Source organism: Phoca vitulina, unplaced genomic scaffold (genome assembly GCF_004348235.1).
Source record: "Phoca vitulina isolate PV1807 unplaced genomic scaffold, GSC_HSeal_1.0 scaffold48, whole genome shotgun sequence".
Lineage (NCBI taxonomy): Eukaryota > Metazoa > Chordata > Mammalia > Carnivora > Phocidae > Phoca > Phoca vitulina.
This window is the reverse complement of record NW_022589751.1, coordinates 3,370,181-3,394,768: the sequence shown is the minus strand read 5'-3', so window position 1 is coordinate 3,394,768 and position 24,588 is coordinate 3,370,181. Positions and strand designations below refer to the sequence as shown.

The 24,588-nt window shown below is 39.6% G+C and overlaps 1 protein-coding gene across 5 annotated transcripts in view; it reads left to right on the top strand.

The window, feature by feature from the left end:
* CSGALNACT2 (chondroitin sulfate N-acetylgalactosaminyltransferase 2) overlaps positions 1 to 24,185 on the top strand; it is a 45,410-nt gene extending 21,225 nt beyond the window's left edge. Inside the window, exons 4-8 of one of the 5 annotated variants that reach the window (XM_032432537.1) lie at positions 266 to 367; positions 3,637 to 3,815; positions 5,368 to 5,462; positions 15,993 to 16,074; positions 22,121 to 24,185. In XM_032432537.1, the coding sequence (XP_032288428.1) occupies positions 266 to 367; positions 3,637 to 3,815; positions 5,368 to 5,462; positions 15,993 to 16,074; positions 22,121 to 22,413 (751 nt within the window). In that variant the 3' untranslated portion in view covers positions 22,414 to 24,185. Of the gene's footprint in view, positions 1 to 265; positions 368 to 2,012; positions 2,172 to 3,636; positions 3,816 to 5,367; positions 5,463 to 15,992; positions 16,079 to 22,120 lie in introns of those variants that run through there. The other 4 variants (XM_032432538.1, XM_032432540.1, XR_004302699.1 and 1 more) reach the window with 4 other exon arrangements.
* Positions 24,186 to 24,588: the final 403 nt, after the last annotated feature.

Sequence of the window (24,588 nt, the reverse complement as noted above, 5' to 3'; positions counted from 1 at the left end):
GCAAAAGTTCCAAAAATATTTTGAAATATGGCAACTTCCATGGACCTCCAAGGGCTATATTCATGTGCTTATGTTGTTATTCGTTTGCTCTGATGCCTTTAATAATTCAGCAATATTACCACTTTTATATTTACTTAAAGCTTCATGCAGTGTCATTCTATATGAGTAATGCCTCATTTGTTTTGTTAAAGCTCCATGTGATTGCTTTCTGAATGAGTAGTGCCTTATATATTTTTGAATGAACTTTATTTTTCAATTCTGTTAGGGATGTGTGTATTCATCAGGACAAGAGAATTCATCTCACAGTGGTATATTTTGGTAAAGAAGGACTATCTAAAGTCAAGTCTATCCTAGAATCTGTCACAAGGTTGGTGAGCCATGTCCAAATTGAAGTCCTTGATATATAACATTAGAAGAATGAGAATTTCACATATTTAATGAGTTAATTTTTAATAGCTGCTATTTAAAAGTTGTCTGAGCACATGAGTGGTGGTGCTAATAAGTTCCTCATTTCACCCCTCAGTTCACTCATGCAACTCTAAATGATTCATCTTCCCTGTTCTCTTGGCAGACAGCCTGGCATTATCCGGGCCCTCACTCTGTGGCCCGCCCACCTTCTGTTTATTTGCCTCCATTTATTACTTCTTCATTCCCTTCTGTTGGACTCTTCCCCTTTCTCTAAATCTAATCCCTGCACTTTGATACCATCTCCTGAGCTTTTCTCTCACTTGTCACCTTTCTTTCCATTTTCCCAAGTTCCTTCTTCTTGCCCTGCAAATGATGCTTAGGTCTCTCCTGTCCTTAAGCCACCACCAACTGACTCTGTAGTACCCAGTAGCTACTGGTAGGTTTCTGTCCTTTCATAACTACACCTCACAGAGCAATAGTTCTCTAATCAGGCAACTCATATAGTACCTGGCACATAGTAGGTACTCAGAGGTTTGAATGAATGAATTAGTAATTCCTTAATACTCCGTTATTAATTCTATAGCTTTTCAGCCTTTTCATCTCTAAGTTATGGGCCCAAAGTTATGACCTAACTGCCAAATTCAACCTTTTCTCTGTCATCATCTTTGATCGCTTTTTTACATTTGATGCCTAACGAGTACTTCCTTCTTGACACGTTCCTCTGATGTTTATAAAATGTATATATTTTGTAAATGTAAATATGTTACAATGTAAGATATTAGGTTGATTGTCTTTTTGGACCAAGCCAACTCTGTATCCTTTTACCTGCTTCTTTACCTTTCTGCTAGTTGTGGCCATTCCCTAAGAGTCCAGATTTGGCCGGCCATTCTTCTCGAATCGTTCAACTAACATTCCTTGAGTCCCACCAACTATGTTCCAGGTACACTGCTCAGGAGTCTGACTGGGGTGGTTGGAATAGATGGGCACAGAAGAGGGTGTTACAGTCCCTCCCCTGAAGGGACTCTCACAGCACATGTATAAAAAACAAATATTGTCTTTTCTTCCCCCTACACACTAGCTGCTTCTCCTGGTGGCCCTCTTTCAGTTCAGACTAAGACCATTCTCATGATCCCCTGGGCTTAATGTCTGAGAGCTAGCATCTTTCATTCTTTACCTCTAGTCAGTTCTTGCTTACTGCACGGGACGTCTTCCCTGTCCTCTCCTTGCTGCTGCCACCACCCTAACCCAGGTTCCCCCTCCCTTCATTTCTTTCCTTCTCTTCCCTCTTTACCATTTTCAGGTCACCCACTAAGTGCCAGGCACTTACATTGTTATTACTGAAGCTGTCCCTGCATTAATCAAGACTCCTCTGTGGCACATGATGGAAACCCCTCTTGAACTTGCTTAAGGAAACTGGGAGTGTTATGGAAGAATCTTGGATAGCTCCCAAACTAAAGGGATTATTACAGCTAAATTTGGGGAAGAAAACCAAAACAGCTTTAATATCTTAGGGACTGGAACCAGAGACTTGAATACCATGAAAATTCTCTTGTTGTCTTCTTGTCTGTTTTTCTCTGCATGTTGACTTCATTCTCCTGTTGCAGATTGGCTTCTTCCACATGTGAGGTATATGGCTGTTGGCGGCTTTGGGCTCACATCTTCTCAGCTTTGCCATCAGAGAGGAAAGAGCTTTCTCCCAGATCCAGTTGAGAAAAGCCCAGGGAAGGAGTTTTGCCCACTCTTGAGCCGGTCGCTATGGCCAGGTGGGGTGGGGGTATTGTGATTGGCCCAGCTTGAGTCTGGTCCCCGCCCCTAGGAAATTACTGTGGTTGGGGTATCCTATGATTAGTTCCTCCACTGGGTGCTGGGAGTGTGAGGTGGTAATCAGCAGTTTTGCCAAAAGAAGGGAGAGATTTATATCCCATGAGAAGGGCAGTGTGGCCATTCAGAGCATGTGGAGTCCACTCTATAAACTATTTGAGCCTTTGCTTCCATCTCTCCATTCCCCATTCTATACTGTTATAAGGAGTAATCTTCCTAAAATGTCCCTTTTTGATCTGGCCATACCCTAGTGCAGCAGTTCTCCAACTTTAACATCAGAGTCACCTGGAGTGACTTGTCCCAAGAGAGACACAGATGCTCAGCATCACCCCTAGTATCTGATTCAGGGGTCTGGGGTGGGGCCCAAGATTTTGCATTTCTAATGCTTTCCCAGGGGAGGCTGATGCTGTGGGTGTAGGGACTTCACTATGAGAACCACTGCCCTGGCAGAAAAACTCCTCCTTGCCTCGAGGACACCGACCAACTTCTTTAACTTCTCACAGAAGGCACTCCTCAGTCTGACCCTTTTCTGGTCTTCTCTCATTGTTCCCATTTTAGGATCCCTTTGTTCTAATCCAGTTTGTCTAATCCCTGTTCTCTAAAATGCTTTCTACTTTCTTACCTCTTTGCCTTTGAGAATAATTAATTGGAATAACCTTTAAACTCACTACTGAATTCAGGAATTTAATCAAGGCATAACTTAAATTCTGCTTCTAACATCTCTAGTCTCTACTCTCAGACAAAAGCAATCTTTTTTCTCAGAACTGCTGTTCATTCATTCATTCAGCAAATATTTATTGAACTCCTACTCTTTGAGGAGGTGCACTGTATCCACAGTAATGAACAAAACATAATCCCTGCTCTCCTGGAGTTTACGTTCCAATGGGGGGAGACACTCGAACAAACATGTCTGGTGGTGCTGAGGAAAGCAAAGCTGGGCAGGGGGATAAAGATTAAAGAGAAGGAGGTTGGGGCAACTTCACAAATGGTACGAGGGGGATCCTTCTGATAAGGGGACATGTGAGCAAAGATCCGAAAAACACAAGAGCACTCTTTGAATGTACCATTCATATGAAATGCATTGTTTATTACCAAACATGGCCATTTTTCCATGAGTATATTTCTTATCTCCCCAATAAGTTTTTAAGATCCTGAAGGGCAGTGACCCCTTAACACTTTTTAAACTCACACCACCAGCATGTTGCCTCAGATATGGGCATTTAGTAATATCTGTTCCTGATGATGATCATACATGTGAATCTGATGATTTCCTTTCCCTGTATGACTGTAGAACCAAAATAAAAAAATACTTGAAGTATAAAACATATTTTGTAAGTCTTGTTGAAAGAAGAGAGTTGTTAAACTTTAAGTGGGACTTATCCTTTGTTGTATATGCTTTCCTCCTAGTGAGTCTAACTTTCACAATTACACTTTGGTCTCATTGAATGAAGAATTTAATCGTGGACGAGGACTAAATGTGGGTGCCAGAGCTTGGGACAAGGGAGAGGTCTTGATGTTTTTCTGTGATGTTGATATATATTTCTCAGCCGAATTCCTTAACAGCTGCCGGTTAAATGCTGAGCCAGGTGCGTAAAATGTTGGTAGATAAGCTGAGTGTAGAAATTTAGAACAGTGTCAGCACGTCCCATATTTTGAATCAAGTTAATTATGTTTTCTTAAAGTTATAATAGGCATATTTTAACTGGAATATTAAGCAGAAAAGTGAAAATTTACCTCTGTGCAGTTCATACCCCTCTTCTCTTGTGGCCAAATTCCATTGCCAAAATTTGAATCCAAATAAACAAAAGCAAAGAAAATGTCTTAAAATTGACAAGGAGGAAGCAGCACTTATCAGAAAAAGAGCCAAGCAGACAACGTGGAGTGTGTGAGAGAAGCACTTTACCTCAGGCAGGTGATGCCAACACAGAGGCACACACACATGAAGAAAAAGATACAGACGGTGCTTGGCATCCATACTATGTATTTGGGGATCATTTACTATACTTTATGTTGTAGGTATTTTTTGAAAATGTATGAGCAAATGACATTTTTATAACTCAAATCTTACTTTAATGTGAAAAGGAAGTTTTCTGTGCCAAAAATAATCCCCTAGTAAATGTTTTTTTGTGTAAAACTATTCATATTATGCAAATTATTACCCTACTGATTATTTTCATGGGGGATAATTGTCAGGAACTCTTTGAGCACCTAGTGAATAAATGAGGGTTAGGTTTACTTTTGTTGCACCAGACAGTATGAAGTTCACAATGTGGAAGTTGAGGGAAACATATTTGCTCAATGTAAAAGAAATACTTTGTCACTGAGAATTGAACGTCCATCCCTAAGTGAGTTTTAACAAAGGTGAGATGAGCATCTAGTAGCGATCTTGTAATAGAAAGGCTGCCACATTGCCACAGGTACTTGGCAGTTACTGAGCACTTCATATTATCATGTCTGACTGAGGCCAGTCTTAGCAAGGAGTTCTCTGTGGAGGGGAGATGGGCTCCTGAGTCTTTACAGGTCCCTTCACTGCTTCAATTTGAATACTAATGACAAGATTTTCTGCAGAATCTGTTAGATCAGGTTTTTTTAACTCTTCCCAACTTTTCCAAATCTTACCAAATCTATCTGCAGTTCTGTATTTTAATTATTCTGTACAAATCTGTTCATTGTACGTATTCTTTGGATTTACTGTTTCTATGATTCATTTCAAAGGGTGGATTTAACAGATGTTTCTAAGTTCTTGGTGATTGTCAGAGGTTAACCTACATCTGTCACTGCTAATTTGATGAAATGATGAGTAATAAATAGCTCACCTGTTGAATAACTGAGCAAACACCTTTGTGTGTCTCTCCAAAGTCAAGGGGAGTAAATGTGTGTTACACCCTTTAGTCTGTTTTTTAGTCTATTTTAGGTTATAACTTTGTAGCTTGGCCTACTGATATGTTATAAAATCATCATTATGTTCATCAAATCAGCATGATGTTTGGTAGCCTGAAAATGTACAAAATACAATATTGATAAAGTCATCATATATGACCAAAGAAATATCAGTATTAAATATTGATAACGCAGTACTGATCAGTCTTTCGTTTTATGACTTCATTGTGTGATATAACCATATATTTTAATTTATAGGTAAAAAGGTGTTTTACCCTGTGGTGTTCAGTCTTTACAACCCTGCCATTGTTTATGCCAGTCAGGATGTGCCACCACCTGTGGAGCAACAGCTGGTAAGACTCATTGTCAGTTACGGAAGGCCCCAAAGCTCCTTGCTAGGTTCCTTTATGTTTATTTCACAAGTAGAAAAGAAAGTTTCAATAAAAAACTGTAGTTTTTTTTTTTTAAGATTTTATTTATTTATTTATTTATTTGAGAGCGAGTACAAGCAGGGGGAACAGCAGAGAGAGCGGGAGAAGCAGGCTCCCCGCTGAGCAGGGAGCCCGATTCGGGGTTTAATCCCAGGACCCCAAGGTCATGACCTGAGGCAAAGGCAGACATTTAACAGACTGAGCCACCCAGGAGCCCCAAAAACCTGTAGTTATTGATAGTTATAAGTTTTTTTATTTTAAATAAACATATTATGTTGGAATAATTTAGATTTACAGAAAAGTTGGAAAGATAGTATAGAGCGTTCCTGTACTTCACCCAGTTTTCCCTCAGATTAATATCTTACGTAATGATTTGTCAAAATTAGAAATTAACATTGGCAAGTTACTGCTAACTACACTATAGATTAGGATTTCACCAGTTTTTCTACTAATGTCCTTTTTCCTGTTCCAGGTTCCAGTCCAGAATACTATATTGCACTTAGTCTAAGGCTAAAAGTCTTAGTCTTTTATTGTTAATATTAAATAAAAATGGAAACAACTAAGAAGTCAATTTAAGATGTTAAAAAAATGAATAACTCTGAGGAAAGAAATAAAGGCAGAAATTAATGAACCAAAAATAATAGTTTGACTAATATATAGGAGCTTATTCTTTATGTGCAAAAAAATTTTTTAACCAAAGTGAGCAGATTTGGAGTAAAAAGGAAAATACAACTGAGAGAAATCAATTTTATATGGTACATTTTAAAAATAATAAATAAAAGATTTGAGAATTTGTAAACTATTAACACAAGCAAAGTTTGTGTTAGCATTTTATAAATAGAAGAGATGGAAGCTCTAAAAAGACTAAGAACTACTTAAAAAATTAGAACAGTTACCAAAAAAATTACCCTGCAGGTACATAGGTATGATGTTTTACTGGTGAGTTTTTCCAAACTTTTGAAGAACAGGTTAAATTAGTACCACATGATCTACTTAATAAATTTTATGAAGCCAACATTCTCTTCAGATCAACACGTGGCAAAGTGTCTATATACACACACCCCTCTACCTTATCTGTAGGCCAGTATTACTTAGGAGTATAGACACAAATGGGATCAAAATGGAGAACCAAGTACCCACATTTGCCTTACCTAACACTAAATCCTTTGTAAAAGTGAATTACTAAAAAGAAAAAAGTGTATTAGCATTGGAAAATGAGAGAAGTACCATTGGTAGAAAATTTTGAGAAATTTATGTAAGATGGCAGTAGTTGGCATAGGATTGAGAGAGGAAAGAAGAATCTGAACATGTTCAGAAGAACACAAGATGGGGCTGCTCTGTATCCTCTGAGTTCAATAGAAGACAGAGAGTGGTGGAGTACATATTTTCTGGGCGTGTGCTAAGAAACAGGAATCACAGGGATTGGACTGCAGGCTGCGGCAGTGTGTGTGGTCCCTGGAACAAGAAATGCAGTGTAGGGTTTTGGGAATATTGAGTTATAGGTTGGATAGGGAGCCCCGGGCTCTGAAAAGGAGCTGCTGCTGGCACATTGTGCCCAAGACCACATTCGGCCCCTCTTCCACTATTACTGGAGATAGGCCCCTGTAATCATAGCTAACAGCCAAGGGTTTTTGAACAATGATTTTTTTTTTTTTTTTTAAGTATGCTCCACGCCCAGTGTGGAACCCAACACAGGGCTTGAACTCAAGACTCTGAGATCAAGACCTGAGCTGAGATCAAGAGTTGGACGCTTAACTGACTGAGCCACCCAGGCGCCCCTGAACAATGATTTTTGAAACAAAAATCAGTAGCAGTTAACCGAGAGTAGCCAAACCAACACTACGAAAGAGAGGCACCAAATTTTAATAAACAGAAAAGATAACACATGAGAATATGAATACAGAATGAAAACAACTTTAAGATAAATATGTCTTTAGAGAGAGAAAACATTAAATTCATATGACCAGATTTGTTGCTGAAAAAGTTCAACTTGGAAATTGTGAAAATCTGAAACTCACTAAATGGGCTGAATAGTAGAACAGTCACAGTTGAAACAAACTTGTAAACTAGAAGACAAGCCACCTGGGCACACAAAGACCAAGAGATAATGTGAGAGAAAAAATGAGACATGAGGAATCACTCAAGAAGCTCCCAAAATTGTTAATAGGCGTTCCAGAAGGGAGAGAAAAGAGAGAACAGACAGTGGAGGAAATAGAAGAAAACTTCGAAGAGCTAAGGAAAGACAAGTCTGGCATTTGAGAATCTGTCTACAAAGGAGTACGAATCAGATTGGCGTTTGCCTTCTTTTTGATGATATTGGTGCTAGAAGACAATAAAACAATACCTTGAATGTTGTGAGAGAAATAACTTTAATTCTGTAATATTTGACCTATTTGAGGGCAAAATAGATATTGTTGAATATTTAAGGACTCAAAGTTTACTTCTTACAGACCTCCTCAGCAGAATGAGAAATGAACCCATTTGAAAGAAGACCTGAGAATAAAACAGTAGTCACCACCACCAAAACCCCAGTAAAACTTTTGTTTAAATAGTTGTTGATGAGACACATAATAAAAAAGAAATGAATAGCAATTGGGGATTTAAAATTCAAAGGGTACACACAAATGTGTATTACCTAGCTCTGTCCCCTGAGAGGACCTAGAAGCAGTAATACGGTAAGAGTAACAAGCATACGCAGCTCCCAGATCTTAGTGCAGGGACAGGAAATCAAGGAGCCTGAAGCTCCAGAAAGGAAGGCAGTACTCAAAAAAAAAAACAAAAGGATGAGGGTGTGTCAAAGGGACACAGGAGCCTGAAAGAACTCCCTCCCAATGGCAAAGTTGGAACAATTTGAGCAACAAAATAAATAACATAGTACTGGATTGCAACCCCAAGCATAAAATAAATATCCATGAGTCCATACTGATATAAATAAATTAGCGAGTGAATAAATAATAATAATAAACTGATTAGATAAGAGTAGATAAGGGAGAAGAGCTTAATCTTTGCTACAGAATTCCAAATAACTTATGTTGATACTTTCTTTTCCAGTAGGTGGAGCTAGGTGACTCACTTCTAAAGAATTGAGTATGGAAAGAGAACTTTTCAGTGGAGAAACCTGGCAGACACCACCTTAAGCCAAGTAATGAAGGTTAACATTACCAGCGTTACTATGCACCCCTGATTTGATGTAGCAAAAAGGGCATTTCACTTCTGTGGCCTTCCTTCCAAAAACCTAATCATGAGAAACACTTCAGACAAACCCAAATTGAGGAGTATTCCACAAAATACCCCACCAATACTCAAAAGTGTCAAGATCAAAGGTGCCTAGCTGGCTCAGTTGGAAGAGCACGCGACTCTTGATCTCAGGGTCGTGAGTTTGAGCCTCACGGTGGGTGTAGGTATTACTAAAAAAATAATAATAAACTTAAAAAAGTGTCAAGATCATCAAAAACAAGGAAGACTGAGAAATTATGACAGTTTCTCAGGAGACCAAGGAGACATAACAAATAAATGCAATGTGGTGCCTTGGACTGGATCCTGGAACAGAAAAAAGGACATTAAAGGAAAAACTGCATCCAAATAAAGTCTAAAATTTAGTTAATAGTGGGGCACCTGGGTGGCTTAGTCAGTTAAGCATCTGCCTTCAGCTCAGGTCATGATCCCAGGGTACTGGGATTGAGTCCCGCATTGGGCTCCTTGCTCAGCAAAGAGTCTCCTTCTCCCTCTCCCTCATGCGCGTTCTCTCTCTCTCTCTCAAATAAATAAAATCTTTAAAAATAAATGAATAAAATAAAATTAAGTTAATAGTAATATACTAGTGTTGGTTTCTTAGTTTTTATAAATGTACCACAACAATGTAAGATAATAACATTTAGGGAAAGTTAAAACTAGGTGAGAAGTATATGGGAACTCTCTTTACTACTTTGCAACTTTTCTGTAAATCTAAAATTACTCCAAAATAAAAAGTTTGTTTATAAAAAAAATTACTTGGTAAACAAAGTGCTAAATGGAGTCAATATGTGAGGGTGAAGAGGAATGTAAAAGCATGCTAATATTCTTGTCTGGTTTGGGAGGATGTAGGAGAAGAATGATTTGAATGTGGGTTCATTCTAGATGTTACACACACAAGTTTAAATACTTCCACTTCAAGTTGTAGTTTCACTACTTTGTAACCTTTGCAAGTTACCCTTTCTAAACTTCAGTCACCCCACTTAAAACAACAGAAAAGCTTGCTCTCCTTAATGTGTAATAAACAGGAAATACACCAATAGAAAAAAAAGGCTAAAAGACAGTAATAATTCACAATAAACATATTTAAATAACCAGCCTTACTAAGAATAAATTAAAACAACAGTGCAATACTTTTTTGCTGCTGAAAATCAGTTTTTAAAACAGCCATGCAAGTGAGGCTGGTGGGGTGGGAGTTCTTCCATCCATGCTGGTTGTGTAGGAATGCAGGCAAGCTTTCTGGGTCTGGAGTTTTCAAACATGTTCATCCCTCTGATCCAGTAATCTCCACTCCCAGGAGTCTCTCCTGAGGAAACAGAACCATAGAGCAGCAATACATATAATAATATTGACAACATTGGAAGCAAGTAAAACTCTAGTAATAAAATAATAAATTGAATTATAGTACATATGATGGTGAATATGTAGCAGGAGGAAAATGTTCATGAAATGTAGATATATACAGCAGTGTAAATGTAGAGGAAAATATAATGTTTAAAAAGGGGGAATTATATATGTGTATTTTCGATGATATTTTAATGCTAATAGCTAATTTTTTATCTACCCTTTTCTTTTGTAAGGTACTGTTCTGGTTTTCATACATGTTAACTCATTTAATCCTCCTTATACCTCTGAGGTATATGCTATTATTACCCCTATTTTATAGATGAGGACACAGCCATATGGTGGTTGAGTGCCTGCCCAGACGCACAGCGGGCAAGGATGGGGCCAGGAGCCAGGGCAGTGTGTCTCCATTCTTATCCACTGCACAAACTGCCTCTGTTATCTTAGTTCATCCAATAGGGTTCATTCTATGCCAGCCACTATTCACTATTCACTACCCAGCACCTAGAACTGTATAGACATGGTTATTGTTCACAAGAATCTTTATTCTGGTAGGAAGAGACAGAAGATAAAGTCAATTTATAAATACCATACAGATCATTAAAACAGGCTGAGTTGTGAAAAGTGATTAGGTGTTTCTGTGGTGTGTTTAGTCAGAAAGGCCTTTCTGAGATGAGGCTGTTGGAGAGGACATCCAAATAACAGGAAAGAACCTGCTACCTAGTGACTGGGGAAAGGCAGTTCCAGGCAGAAGGAACAGCTAATGGGTTTCCTAAGGTGGCTAGAACACAGTGGGCAAGAGGGCACAAAGCTGGGCCAGTCATGTAGAGTTATAAGGAGTTTAAATTTAGGCTACATGTGATAGAAAACCTTGGGAGGGTTTTGATTCTGTGGAGAATGGATGGTGTGTGGCTCCAGCTGCAAATAGCTAGTTAGGCTTTTGCAGTGCACCAGGGAGGTGACCGTGGCTTGGGTAAGGATGGTAATTGTGGAGAAAGTTTGGGATATGATTTGGCTGACAGAACTTGCTGGTGGATTAGATGTGAGGAATGAAAGACAGGAAGGGTAGAACGAGAGATCAGGGATTCAACTTGAGCATGGTTGTATATGTTGTGTATTAGACCTCCAAGGGAAGATGTCAAGTTGCCACATGGATTTGTGAACCTGGCAGCCTGTGAGGGGCCGGGGGCTGGAGATGTAGGTTATGTGTGGATAGCTGCATCCCCCAGGTGCTTAAGAGAGGGACAGATAAAAATGCAATAAAATATTAACAATTAGGGATTATAGACAGTGGAAATGTGTTGGTTTAAAAATCAAAACTGGGCGCCTGGGTGGCTCAGTTGGTTAAGCGACTGCCTTCGGCTCAGGTCATGATCCTGGAGTCCCGGGATCGAGTCCCGCATCGGGCTCCCTGCTCAGCAGGGAGTCTGCTTCTCCCTCTGACCCTCCCCCCTCTCATGTGCTCTCTCTCTCTCCTCTCATCCACTCTCAAATAAATAAATAAAATCTTTAAAAAAAAATAAAAAAAAAAAATAAAATAAAAAAAAAAAAATAAATAAAAATCAAAACTAATGACTCCTTTCCCCAAGTGTGATAATATTTGGAGATTTTTTTTTAAAGAAACTAAGTTATAAAGGAAGTCTTGATATTTGTAAAATCAGAATTGTCATAGGGTAGAAATGTCAGAGTGAGTGTTTTATTTGCGCACGGGGGGTGGGGGGTGAGGAGGAGTGTTTTGTTTTAATACTTTGCACCAGGATTATGTTTTTTTGTTGTTGTTTTTTTTGTTTGTTTGTTTTTAATTTTTTTTTTTTTTAAAGATTTTATTTATTTGACAGAGAGAGAGACAGCGAGAGCAGGAACACAAGCAGGGGGAGTGGGAGAGGGAGAAGCAGGCTCCCTGCTGAGCAGGGAGCCCGATGTGGGACTCGATCCCAGGACCCTGGGATCATGACCTGAGCCGAAGGCAGACGCTTAACGACTGAGCCACCCAGGAGCCCCAGGATTATGTTTTGACTAAGGAGATAAGAATAGTGGAACCTGGTTTTGCCACAGAAATTATGCCTCTATAAATTTATTTATTTCATTTGACAAATGTTTATTGAAAGCTTACCATGTGCCTTGCATTGTTCTGGTGCTCTGTATATAGCAGTGATCAAAATCAACAAAAAGTCCTGCCCTCCAGGAGCTTTACATTCTAGAAGGGGAAAAAGCCCTCCCCTGCAAAAAAAAAAAAAAAAAAAAAGGAAAATGCATACCTCTTTTATTAGCTCCAACTTAAGCCGAGTCCTCAGTGCTGCCTTGTTCTTCTATTTTTCAGCCAATTCTCCCGTTACCTACAGCAGCTTTTTCAGACTCTTCTTCCCACTCCTCTCAAGATTTGCCTCCTCTACAGACCTGTATATTCCCTTCATTCCTGCTATCTGCAGTAATTTCCATGTGGCTGCCTTACAGATCACTCACATTCATTATGCTCAGCACCCAGCTTTGTATCGTTCAGCTCTGGGCCTTTTCCTCAGTGCCCCCACTCTTGGGGGATGGCACTATCACATACCCATTAGTCAGGACAGCAGCCTGCTGTCACCCTTGGTTGATCCTTCCCTCTCACCCCAACTCCTGCCCATTCAGTCACTTCCTGACTTCTATCAATTCTTTGTCTTCAGTCTTTTTTTTTTTTACCCCCATGCAGTTTTTTCTTTCCGAATATATCATGATAGTCTAAACCACCAGCTTCCCAATCCCAAATTATAACTATTGCCTCTTAACCAGCCTTTCAGCCCCCTTCTTGTCCCCTCTTATATCTCTTCTCTATACTCTAGCCAGAGTGATCTTTCAAAAATGTCACCTGATCACATTACTCCTTCTGCCTTGACTCTTCAGAGAATTTCCATTGCTATTAGGATAGAGCCAAAATATGTGACCAGGTATCCCGTTCTCTCTGATGTGGCCCCATGGGTCTCTTAGACCAGGGGTCATCAGTCTATGACCTGCTGGCCAAACAGCCTACTGCCTAGTTTTCTATGGCCCATGAATGAAGAATGGTTGAAAAATATTTTCAAAATAACTTTCATGGCATATGAAAATTATATGAAATACAAATTTCAGCAGCCATAAATAAAGTTTATTGGAACACAGCATGCTCATTTGATTACCTATTGTCTATGACAGCTTTCACACTACAGTGGCTAAGTTAAATAGTTGTGGCAGACTATATGTTCTGCAGAGCCTTAAAATATTTACTGCCTATTCTTTTGCAGAAGTTTGCTGAGCTCTGGCCTACATTTGTGGGCACCTCTACTTCTGTCTCTAATGTGGTCCCACCATCCTTCACCCACAGTGCTCTCTCTAATCTCGTCTTTGCACAACCTGTTCTTTTGTCTAGAACTTTCCCCCAGCACATCTTTCACTTGACTAACTCCTGCTTATCTCTCAGATCCTAGTTCCAACTTCTTTTCTCAGAGGAGGCTGTCTTAGACCCTTGCACTTTGGATGAAGTAACTCGCTCCTTTCTGTCATCCTTCTCATGTCCGCATCCTCATGTCTCTCCTTACCCAACTCCAACTCTATAGTCAGTCATTATCCACAGCCTCCTTGCTATACTCACCTTCATCCCTCACCCCATCCAGTGTTTTCTCTTAGAACCCCAGCCCGGGCGCCTGGGTGGCTCAGATGGTTATGCGTCTGCTTTCGGCTCAGGTCATGATCCCAGGGTCTTGGGATCGAGTCCCGCATCGGGCTCCCTGCTCAGCGGGGAGCCTGCTTCTCCCTCTGCCTCTCTCTCTCTCTGTCTCTTATGAATAAATAAATAAAATCTTTAAAAAAAAAAAAAAAAAAAGAACCCCAGCCTGGTTAAGGGCAACTCTTACCCAGGCCCCTGAGCCGTGGAACAGGGAGGGTAAGAAATACACAGCACCACTATAGGACCACTGCTTTAAAAACATGACTACAGACCTCAGGTTCCGCAGCTGCCCTGACATCTGCGTCTGACCGTAGTCTGCCCGCTGTCCATACTGCAAGCCAGCCACACTGTCCTCCAGCCCAGCACCCCTCACTACTCCTCACTCTCCACAAACCTTGCTTCGTATTTCACCTAGAATAGAGAAGTATTCAGACATTTCACATCCTTATTCTATCATGAGACCCATCAGCCTCTCCATTCCCAGTGGAGGAACTGCACACGTCCTTTCATAAGGCCAGCCTGTTCTTTTCTCTTGAACTAGAGCTCATCCCTCGTGCCTAAACAAGGACTCCCCTCCAGCCAGCCATCATGCTCTCCTATCCTAACATTATGCTTCTTCTAGATCATTACCATATGCATACAAAAATACTGTAATAACAATTATCTTTTTAAAAATATTAATAGCCCTTTCTTGTCCGCAGGACCTCATTCCTCTGCTCTTGCCCTTTTTTCTGCTCTTGACCCACTCATTCCCTTCCTGCCTCATAGCCATCATACGTGCTACCCTCTTTGCCTGGAATGATCTCCTTCAGATATTTCACAGCTCACTTCAATATTTCATTAGGGTCCCTGCTCAAACATTATCTCCTCAGAGAGACCCCGTATGGCCATTATGTCCAAAATAGGCTTTCTTTCTCTCATGCTCTCCCCTTGTCCTACTACATTTTTCTTCCTAGCGTGTATATTACCACCTGAGATATATATTTATTTATTTGCTATTTTTTCATCAAAACAGAGGCTCTGTGATGGCAGAGACTTTGTCATCTCTATCCACTGCTGTGTCCCAGCTCTCAGTACTATGTCTGATGGATTAAAACTCTTGCTAAATGCATGAATAAAATAAAGAAGGTTTATCAGACTTCAACTTTTACTTGATTCTGGGGCTGTATATCATCAAAGCCCTGATTTTCTTTTTCTTTCTCTGTTTGGACTTCAGTGGTGACAGTTTCATTTTAAAGCTTGTTTCCCTTGTGGTAGAAAAAGACTGTAGCAGTTCCAAGCTTCACATCTACACCCTACACCAGGAGTTGGCAAACTTATTCTGTAAAGAGCCTCATAGAAAATATTTTGGCTTTGCGGGCCATATAGTTAAATCCCTATTGCAACTACTCAGCTATGCCACTGTACCATGAAATATACATAGACAGGTTATAAACAAATGAGTGTGGCTATATTCCAATAAAATTATTTTCAAAAACAGGCCGCAGGCCAGATTTAGCCTGGAGGCTGTAGTTTGCTGACTCCTGCCTTACACCATCCAAAAAAAGCAAGTGTCTTTTCTAGTAGCTCTCTCAGAGGAATGAAGGGGCTTTGTTTTCCAGAGTTCCCAACGACCCTCCCCTTTTACCATGTTGGCCTGAATTTTGTCTAATTCCCATTAGTGAATCAATTCCTACAATAAGTGGGTGACACTGTGCCACTGGTATAGAGTAATCATGGTCCAATCTAAAGCTACAGGTGGAAGGAGCTTCCCTGAAGCTCATGGGCTACATGGGGCTGGGTAATTACCAGAGCAAAACTATATACAGTCAGGTAAGGGCCAAGGGTAGGCACCTTATAAGGTCTATGTAGAAGTAATTACAGTGTATTATAGTATGAGTTTGTGCAACAGTTATCCTCCCAGAATGGAATGTAAGCTCCTTGAGCTCAGGCACCATACTGTTTATTAGTAACCTCAGCTTGCACCTTGTACAGGCCTTAAGTTAAATTGAATGTGGCTAGAACCCTTTGCTGCTGGAGAGTACTGTATTTTTGTTGGTTTTGTAAGGATTTAATCATGTGAATGTTTGTGATCCATTGTCAGTCACATAAATGACAGGAAAAATTATTATTTGGAAAATATTTTAATTTTTTTCATTGTTGATTGAAACTTCTTCTAGTTCTTAAGGGATTAAATTGAATTTTTTTTTTAACCAAAGGTTCACAAAAAAGATTCTGGCTTTTGGCGAGATTTTGGCTTTGGAATGACTTGTCAGTATCGATCAGACTTCCTGACCATTGGTAAGTATACCTTACATTTAAGGATAGGGCTGTACATATTTACTGTAGTGCCTTATGGCATTTTTCTCAAAGGTCTCAGAATCGAGTGTTTTCCTATTAAATTATGAATGAAATTAGCTAAAAAGAGGTATCTGGAGGTGTGAAAGGCAAAGTAAGTTTATAATTAATGTCTCTAAGTAGCAAAAATGAGATCATAAAGAAAAAATTAAAGTAAAATAGACCATTTACTTGTTTCTTTAAAATCAAAACACTAGTTTTTTAAAAACATCTGTTTGGCTTGTTACCAATTATTTGCAGTTGTTTTGAATACTCTTACGAAAGATCTCTACATAACTTTGGTGTTGTGCTCATGGATTGTTACATCTGGAAATAATGTTAGATTATCTAGTCCAAGGGCTTTTGCATTTTTTTATTTAGAGATGAAACCCCCTTTAATTTTCTATTGAACTGTTATGAAAATCCTAGTATTTAAAACAAATGAAATGACAGCTGATTTTTCTACCTCTGGTTGAAGTTGGAGTGGGGGACTTGGAGTCATTGGCTTAGTCATCCACTCCTTGAAGCCAGAATGACCCTGAAGAATCCGGTCTAAGCCTCCTGCCCCACTCTAGCTTCAGCCTTACCTAGCAAAAAATACATTTTCAGAGTACAGTTTAAGAAAGCAGGCTGAGGGGCGCCCGGGTGGCTCAGTCGGTTAAGTGGCTGCCTTTGGCTCAGGTCATGATCCCAGGGTCGTGGGATCGAGCCCGTGTTGGGCTCCCTGCTCAGCAGAGAGCCTGCTTCTCCCTCTCCCTCTGCCCCTCCTCCCCACTTGTTCTCTCTCTCTCTTTTAAATAAATAAATAAAATCTTTAAAAAAAAAAAAAAGCAGGCTGAAACCAGATTCCATGTCTCCTGATCAGTCAGTGGCTACATTTCCACAGTATATAAGAATATATTTTATATATTTATGCGTGTGTGTGTGTGTATACACACACACACACACACACACATACATATCTATATATACACATGCATATATTTGTATATATTTTTTATATTTTATAATAGAATATATTTTGTGGGGACGCCTGGGTGGCTCAGTCGGTTAAGCATCTGCCTTCAGCTCAGGTCATGATCCCAGGGTCCTGGGATGGAGTCCCACATCAGGCTCTCTGCTCAGCGGGGAGCCTGCTTCTGCCTGCTTCTCCCTCTGCCTGCCACTCCCCCTGCTTGTGCTCACGCTCTCTCTGTCAAATAAATAAATAATCTTAAAAAATATATATATATATTTTGTGTACTTTTTAGGTCCATCTTACATTCATTTTTATAATCAGCCACTTATTTTGGAAATTCCTCCACCTTGTCTCTTTATCATTGTAACATTTGAATCATGGAAACAGCAAATAGCAATAAAAGGACTGTTAAGTGAAACTAATGCCCTTTTCCCTGATTTCTGGCTTAATAAAACAGCAAGGATACATCACTGCCTTCTAATCTGTGTATTTCCCACTGCTCCTTTCTCATGATTTTCTCCTCATACTCCTATTTGGTATGTGTCGGTATAGCTAATGGTGTCCCACATTTCTCTGAGACTGTTCATTTTTCATTATTTTTTTTCTCTCCATTCTTTGGATTGCATAATTTCAATTGATCTGTCTTCAAGTTTGCTGATTCTTTGTTAGTTCAGATCTACTGTTGAGCTGCTCTAATCAATTTTTCATTTGCATTGTCCTTTTTAACTCCAGAATTTCCATTTGGTTCTTTTTATATATATAATTTCTGTCTCCTCATTAATATTCTCTGTTTGATGAGACATTGTCATCTTGCCTTCTGTTACTTCTTTAAGCATGATTTCTTTTAATTCTTTAAACATATTTATAATGGTTTTGAAAAATTTGTAAAAACTGACATCTGGGCCCTCTCACAGTTTCTGTGGCCTACTTTTTCTGGTATATGGGTCACACTTTTCTGTTTCTTTACATGGCTCATAATTTCTTGCTTGAAAACTGGACATTTTAGGTAATATATTGTGGCAAGTCTGGATATTGATTACCCCCTGACTCCCGGGCTTGTTTTTTGTTCTGTTTCTTGCTTGCTTGTTTATTGACTTGGCTTTACTATTTTAGTGAATTTTATCTCCCCATTCCCCAGCAGTAGGTCACTCCTTAGGGCATGTGCACAGTCACCCTGGGATGACATGGATTTAGTAGGGCTCTCTTTTAAAAAAAAATTTATTTGAGAGAAAGAGAGCAGGAGCAGGGGGAGGGGCAGAGGGAGAGAAAGAAGCAGATGCCCTGCTGAGCATGGAGCCCAACGCAGGAATGGATCCCAAGACCCCAGGATCACAACCTGAGCCGAAGTCAGGTGCTCAACCAACTGAGCCACCCAGGCGCCCCTAGTAGGGCTGTCTTTTACTGTCTCTGTGCCTCTGTTGGTAACACTCCCACCTGTTAGGCTCCACTCATTGCTCTCTTGTTTTTGACAATGCTCTGGGGCATAAACCGCTCCACAGTCTGACCCAATTAAATTGAACCCTATTGCAAGGTAGTTTTTGAGGCACATCTTTGAGTTTTGTTCAGACCTCAGTAAGGTTCTTCTTATCTGTCTCTTTCCCTGTTTCTCTCCAGTAAACTAGCCGGCCTACATTTTAGCTTATTGCTCTAATGGAGCTATCAGCCTTCTCTTAATTGCTTATCACCAAAATCTCCATTATTTTCAAGAGCCCCCTTAGGCTTAAACTTCTGCACACTGTTTCAAATAAAGTCAGTTCCTCTGGGAAGAGCTTTGAAGCAGTTTGTTCTTCTGCACTGGCTCCTCCCCTGGGAAGAATCGCTGAGCCTTCTCTGGAGCTGGGGATGGAGATAGTGGCACACTTCTCTCAGAGTAACACCCCTGTGTTATGAGTAGGACATGGGGTGGAGGGTCAGGGGTCCCACTCCCTTCTGGGGTGTATCCTCTACCTTATGACTATGGGCTGGATGAGAAAGGGAGCCCCTGGCCTCTCAGCAGCACTTGTTTGGAATTTGGCCTCTTTCATTTTGGGGCTTCTGTTCTTTTCTTTCCTCTCCTTATGATATTCCCATTACACATATGTTACACCTTTTGTATACAGTTCTTAGAAATTCTGTTCTGATCTGGCTCCCCCCACCCAAGTCCTCCTTGTTTTTGCCTTTTCAGTTTTGGAAGTTTCTATTGACATGTCCTCAAGCTCAGAGATTTCTTTCCTCAGCCAATACAAAGGCATTCTTCCTTTGTTACATTGTTTATCTTTAGCATTTCTTTTTTATTCTTTCTTAGAATCTGTCACTCTGCTTACATTACCCATCTGTTCTTACTTGTCTACTTTTTCTGTTAGAGCCCTTAGCATATCAGTTATAGTCGTTTTAAATTCCCAGGCTGATAATTTCAGTACCCCTGCCATATCTGAGTCTGGTTCTGATGCTCACTCTGTGTCTTCAATCTGTTTTTTGTCTTTTAGTATGCCTCATTTTTTCTTCATAGCTGAATATGATGTATTGGGCAAAGGAAACTGCAGTAAATAAGCCTTTAGTAATCGGTGGTGAGGTGTGGGGAAAGAGGAAGCATTCTATAGTCCTGTGATTAGGTCTCAGTCCTTTAGTGAGATTATGTATCTGGACCGTTAACTTCACAAGTGTTTCTCAGACACTGCCACCAACTTTAGGTGGGACAGGATGGCTAGAGTGGGCTGGAGTTGGGTATGTCCTTCCTCCAGGTAGGTTTGACTCTAGTAAAATAGTTTCTCCTGAGGGCAGGCCTTCTTAAGAAGAATAAAGTGCGGGCACCTCGGTGGCTCAGTCGGTTAAGCGGCTGCCTTTGGCTCAGGTCATGATCCCAGGGTCCTGGGATCAAGTCCCGCATCAGACTCCCTGCTCGGTGGGGAGCCTGCTTCCCCCTCTCTCTCTGCCTGCCACTCCCCCTGCTTGTGCTCTCTCTCTCTCTCTGTCAAATGAATAAATTAAATCTTTAAAAAAAAGAAGAAGAAGAAAGTGCTCTGGCATGTTTCAGAATGATTACGTTCCCACTGCCCCTGCTGAAAGCACTAGGGGATTTTGCTCCAGTCTTCACAGTGAGAACCTGCTAGAGCTCCTAAAGGTAAAACTCACACAATTGTAGGGACCCTCCTATGACTGCCCCTCCCCCAGAGTTTTCAACTCTCAGACTTGGCCCACTAAACCTCTAGCCATTCATCATCTATAGTTCAGATTTTTTTTTCCTACCCCAGTACTGGTTCCCCTAGAGATTTCTACTGGTGGGTTTCTGCTCTAATAGTTGTGATTCTGTGTTCTCTCCAATTTGGAGGTGGCAGTTTGCTCTGTGACCTTATTTCTCTGAGGGATCTGTTTATTTTTCAGTTTGTTTGGTTTTTTACTTGTTGTTAGGATGATACGACTTCTAAGCTCTGTATATGCTGGACCAGAAACTGGAAGTCCCCCATTTATTTTAAGTATCTACACCATCGTTAATATTTGAAGACGTTATGTCTACAAAGAAGAAAAACCAATATGTATTAGACATAGCATTTAGTAAAGCTGTAACTATTTAAGGTAATACTTTTCAGAGATCTCAGGATTGTTGTCATGCTGTGAGTATGAAACTAAGTGGCATATAATTATTAGAAGACATAATTTGGAAACGTAGCTCTTAATTGAAGAATTAATTTGTTCTCAGTTTTTAAGAATCTTTGCTGATTCTTCAAAAAATTCCAAATGGTTTGTGTTCTCTATGCTTCTTTAGAAAGTTTGTTGTTAGATGAATGGATAAAGAAGATGTGGTACATATATATACAATGGAATATTATGCAGCCATCAAAAAAATGAAATCTTGCCATTTGCAACGACATGGATGGAACTAGAGGGTATTATGCTAAGCGAAATAAGTCAATCAGAGAAAGACAAGTATATGATCTCACTGATATGAGGAATTTGAGAAACAAGACAGAGGATCATAGGGGAAGGGAGGGAAAAATGAAACAAGACGAAACCAGAGAGGGAGACAAACCATAAGAGACTCGATCTCAGGAAACAAACTGAGGTTTGCTGGAGTGGAGGGGGTTGGGAGGGATGGGGTGGCTGGGTGATGGACATTGGGGAGAGTATGTGCTATGGTGAGTGCTGTGAATTGTGTAAGACTGATGAATCACAGACCTGTGCCCCTGAAACAAATAATACATTATATGTTAATTAAAAAAAAGTTTGTTGTTCAGCTTAAGCCAATTTGAAAATAGTCTCAACTTTATCTCCCATTTCATGTGTTCACCCAGTCCAGTAAGCCATTTGCCCCATCACTCCATCAGAATTGTTCTAGTAGGTAAGGTTATAAGTGACATATATGTTGCCAGGTCTATTTGTTGTTTTTGTTTTTTTGTTTTTAAGTTCTTTATTGAGCAGCATACACTTGACCATTTCTTCCTGAAGACACTTTTTTCACTTGACTACTCTGATAGCTCATTCTCCGAAATTTTCTCCATCCTCTGGGGCTATTTTTCAGTCTCTTGCTGATTTATCTTTCTCTGCGTGTTTAACCTGTAGATATTGGTATTGCTTAGCGTTTAGATCTGGGCCCTATTTTCTTTCTAAACTCCTTCAGTAATTTCATCCATTCCTGTGGCTTTAAATCACCTGTGTGCCCATTCTCAAATGTAGATGTTCAGCCTAGCCATTTCTTCTGTTTTCTCCTCTGGAAAGTTGTCTGTGACCCAGAAAAACTTGTATCTCAAAGGATAACTGTATTAATTATAATATTAATAGTAGTGAAATTATTACATTTCCTTCTTCTTTGACTTTCTCTAGATTTTCTATGTAACTTAGACATTTACAAAGCATTCTCAAGTATTTAATCTCATTTTGATACTCTGAACAACAGGCTTGAGCTCCTAGATGTCAGCTCCTAACTGGACTTCCAAACCCAGATGTCAGTCCTCTATATCAGGTGTCTTTAGGCTGTACTGTGCCATCTCATTTGAAGCAGAACATCTTAATTCTGTCAGGGTTGACTGTGCTCTGGCTGTCAGGCATTTACCTATAGTGTCGATTTTCATCCTGCAGGTGGATTTGACATGGAAGTAAAAGGTTGGGGTGGAGAAGATGTTCATCTTTATCGAAAATACTTACATGGTGACCTGATTGTGATTCGGACTCCGGTTCCTGGTCTTTTCCACCTCTGGCATGAGAAACGCTGTGCTGATGAGTTGACTCCTGAGCAGTACCGTATGTGCATCCAGTCCAAAGCCATGAACGAGGCCTCTCACTCGCACCTGGGAATGCTGGTCTTCAGGGAGGAGATAGAGACGCATCTTCACAAACAGGCATACAGGACAAATAGCGAAGCTGTTGGTTAACGTTATCATTGGCACATTAGTCTGAACCACAAACCAGCACTATTTATTTAGCCTTAATTCCAATTCCAGATGCAGTGCCTCTTTCAGAGAAGACATGCTTATCTTTTGTGTTCTTTCTGACATTGTTTTACTTTAGCAGTTTAACTTGATATGAGAAGAAAAATCAAGTGTTTCAATGCAAAGCCTGTTTTGTGGGAATACCGTACTACGGAATCGCTGACAAATCGAAATCTGGTGTTTGCCCCAAAAGTAGTTTTTAGTTTCTACCCTGCACCTATGTTCTAATGTGCCCTGGTTGCATCTGGGTTGAGGATGGAATGTGTTGTGCTCATGGTAGGTCAGGAGCATCCAGTTCCTGCAGAGAGGAAAGGGTTATGGATGCAGTGTGTAGACATGGGTTCTTCACCTGCTGACCACTGAGTCAGCCTGCTTTTAAATTAAGATCTTTAGTCAGTTGCTTGAAGAATTCTTTTTCACTGAAGCAGAGGATGACTAAATAACACATCTGAAGTTCACAATCAGAAGAAATCAGAAATAAAAACCCCTTTAAACTGAATGTTGCTTAGCTCCCTGAATGTGTTTTTAAATAAATGGATGGTAGTAGAAAATACTTAGCTTAGAATCTATGACTTGATTAAAACTATAATGTTTTGTTACCGTTATCAGGATTAGTAGTCAAAGTTTCTGTAGATTGTTTTAAACAAATAAACATGGAAATGTCTTTAATAGAAAATTTAATTATGTTGGAGTACAGGGCACTAGTGATATCTGGGAACATCAGTTTACATGAGCCAGGGTGCTGTCGGGGCCTCCTTGTAGTGATTCAGAAAAGATCAACATAGCATGGTGTTTCGTGTTTTTTGCTTTGCATTGTCTTATTTAGCATGGATCCATATGTATTTATTATCCTTTTTTTCTAATATGTTAATATATGCTACATCTGTGTTTGTAATATTGTGATACTTTGAGTTGACAGAGTTTCACTAAAGGGAGAAAAAACAATTTAATAAGGTATACCATAAAATTACACTGATTTGAGAAAAGAGGTGGATGAGAAGATGGTCTGAATGGAAATCTGAATTGCAAAATATTTTAAAGAAGTATATTGTTTGCAGATAGAATAAAATTTTAATTGAGGTATAAATTATGTTAATGAAACAAGATGAATAAGAAGTTATATTCAGATAGGACTGTACTATGTTATTTATCACACATGGATCTTTTACCATAGGTCCATTGCTAGATCCAGAAATTGGGAGATATGGTGAAAGGCATGCACAGATTTTGAACCTTTGGCTTTTAAAAAGGACCTATATTGTATCCTTTCTATTTGTATATAAACCCCTGAAAATTCACAGAAGAAAAATCATTACTCTTTTTACTCAGTAGATCGTATCATCTGAAATATAAATCCCAAATTTCTTGGTGCTACATGAATTCATTGTACAGTAACTCTTAATGAATTATTCTTACAAGTTTAAGCTGGGTAGCATTTAGGCTTTTTTAAGATGTGTAAAATGTTCTCTGCAGAATTATTCAGGCCAATATCTCCTTTTATATACAATTATTTATTATGAAGACCAGTGAGTTTAGGTATTTAAAGTGAGAGAACCTAATTATTTGCAAAGGTAAGTTGCAGCTTGTTTTTTGACAGAATCAAATGACTTTACCTTAATGAGCTTTTAATTTAAAGATGGAAGCTAAGCAGTGGAAACAGTATATACTGTGTTTTTGACATTAAACGGTACCAATAAAGTATTTTATTACCAAAAGTTAAATGAAAATGTGATAAATTAATTTCTGTTGCAAAATACTATAAATACAAAAAAGTATATAACATGTAATTGTGTACTTTAAAGAATAATAAAGCAGGGCGCCTGGGTGGCTCAGTCGTTAAGCGTCTGCCTTCGGCTCAGGTCATGATCCCAGGGTCGCGGGATCGAGTCCCACATCGGGCTCCCTGCTCGGTGGGAAGCCTGCTTCTCCCTCTCCCACTCTCCCTGCTTATGTTCCCTCTCTCGCTGTCTCTCTCTCTCTTAAAAAATAAATAAAATCTTTAAAAAAAAAAAGAATAAGAAAGCAAACAGCTGTGCAGCTTAAGTGCACCAGCTACCAAGACTAAGATAACATTATCAGTGAAAGGCCTTTGCATGCCCCTTCCTGATCACACACCCT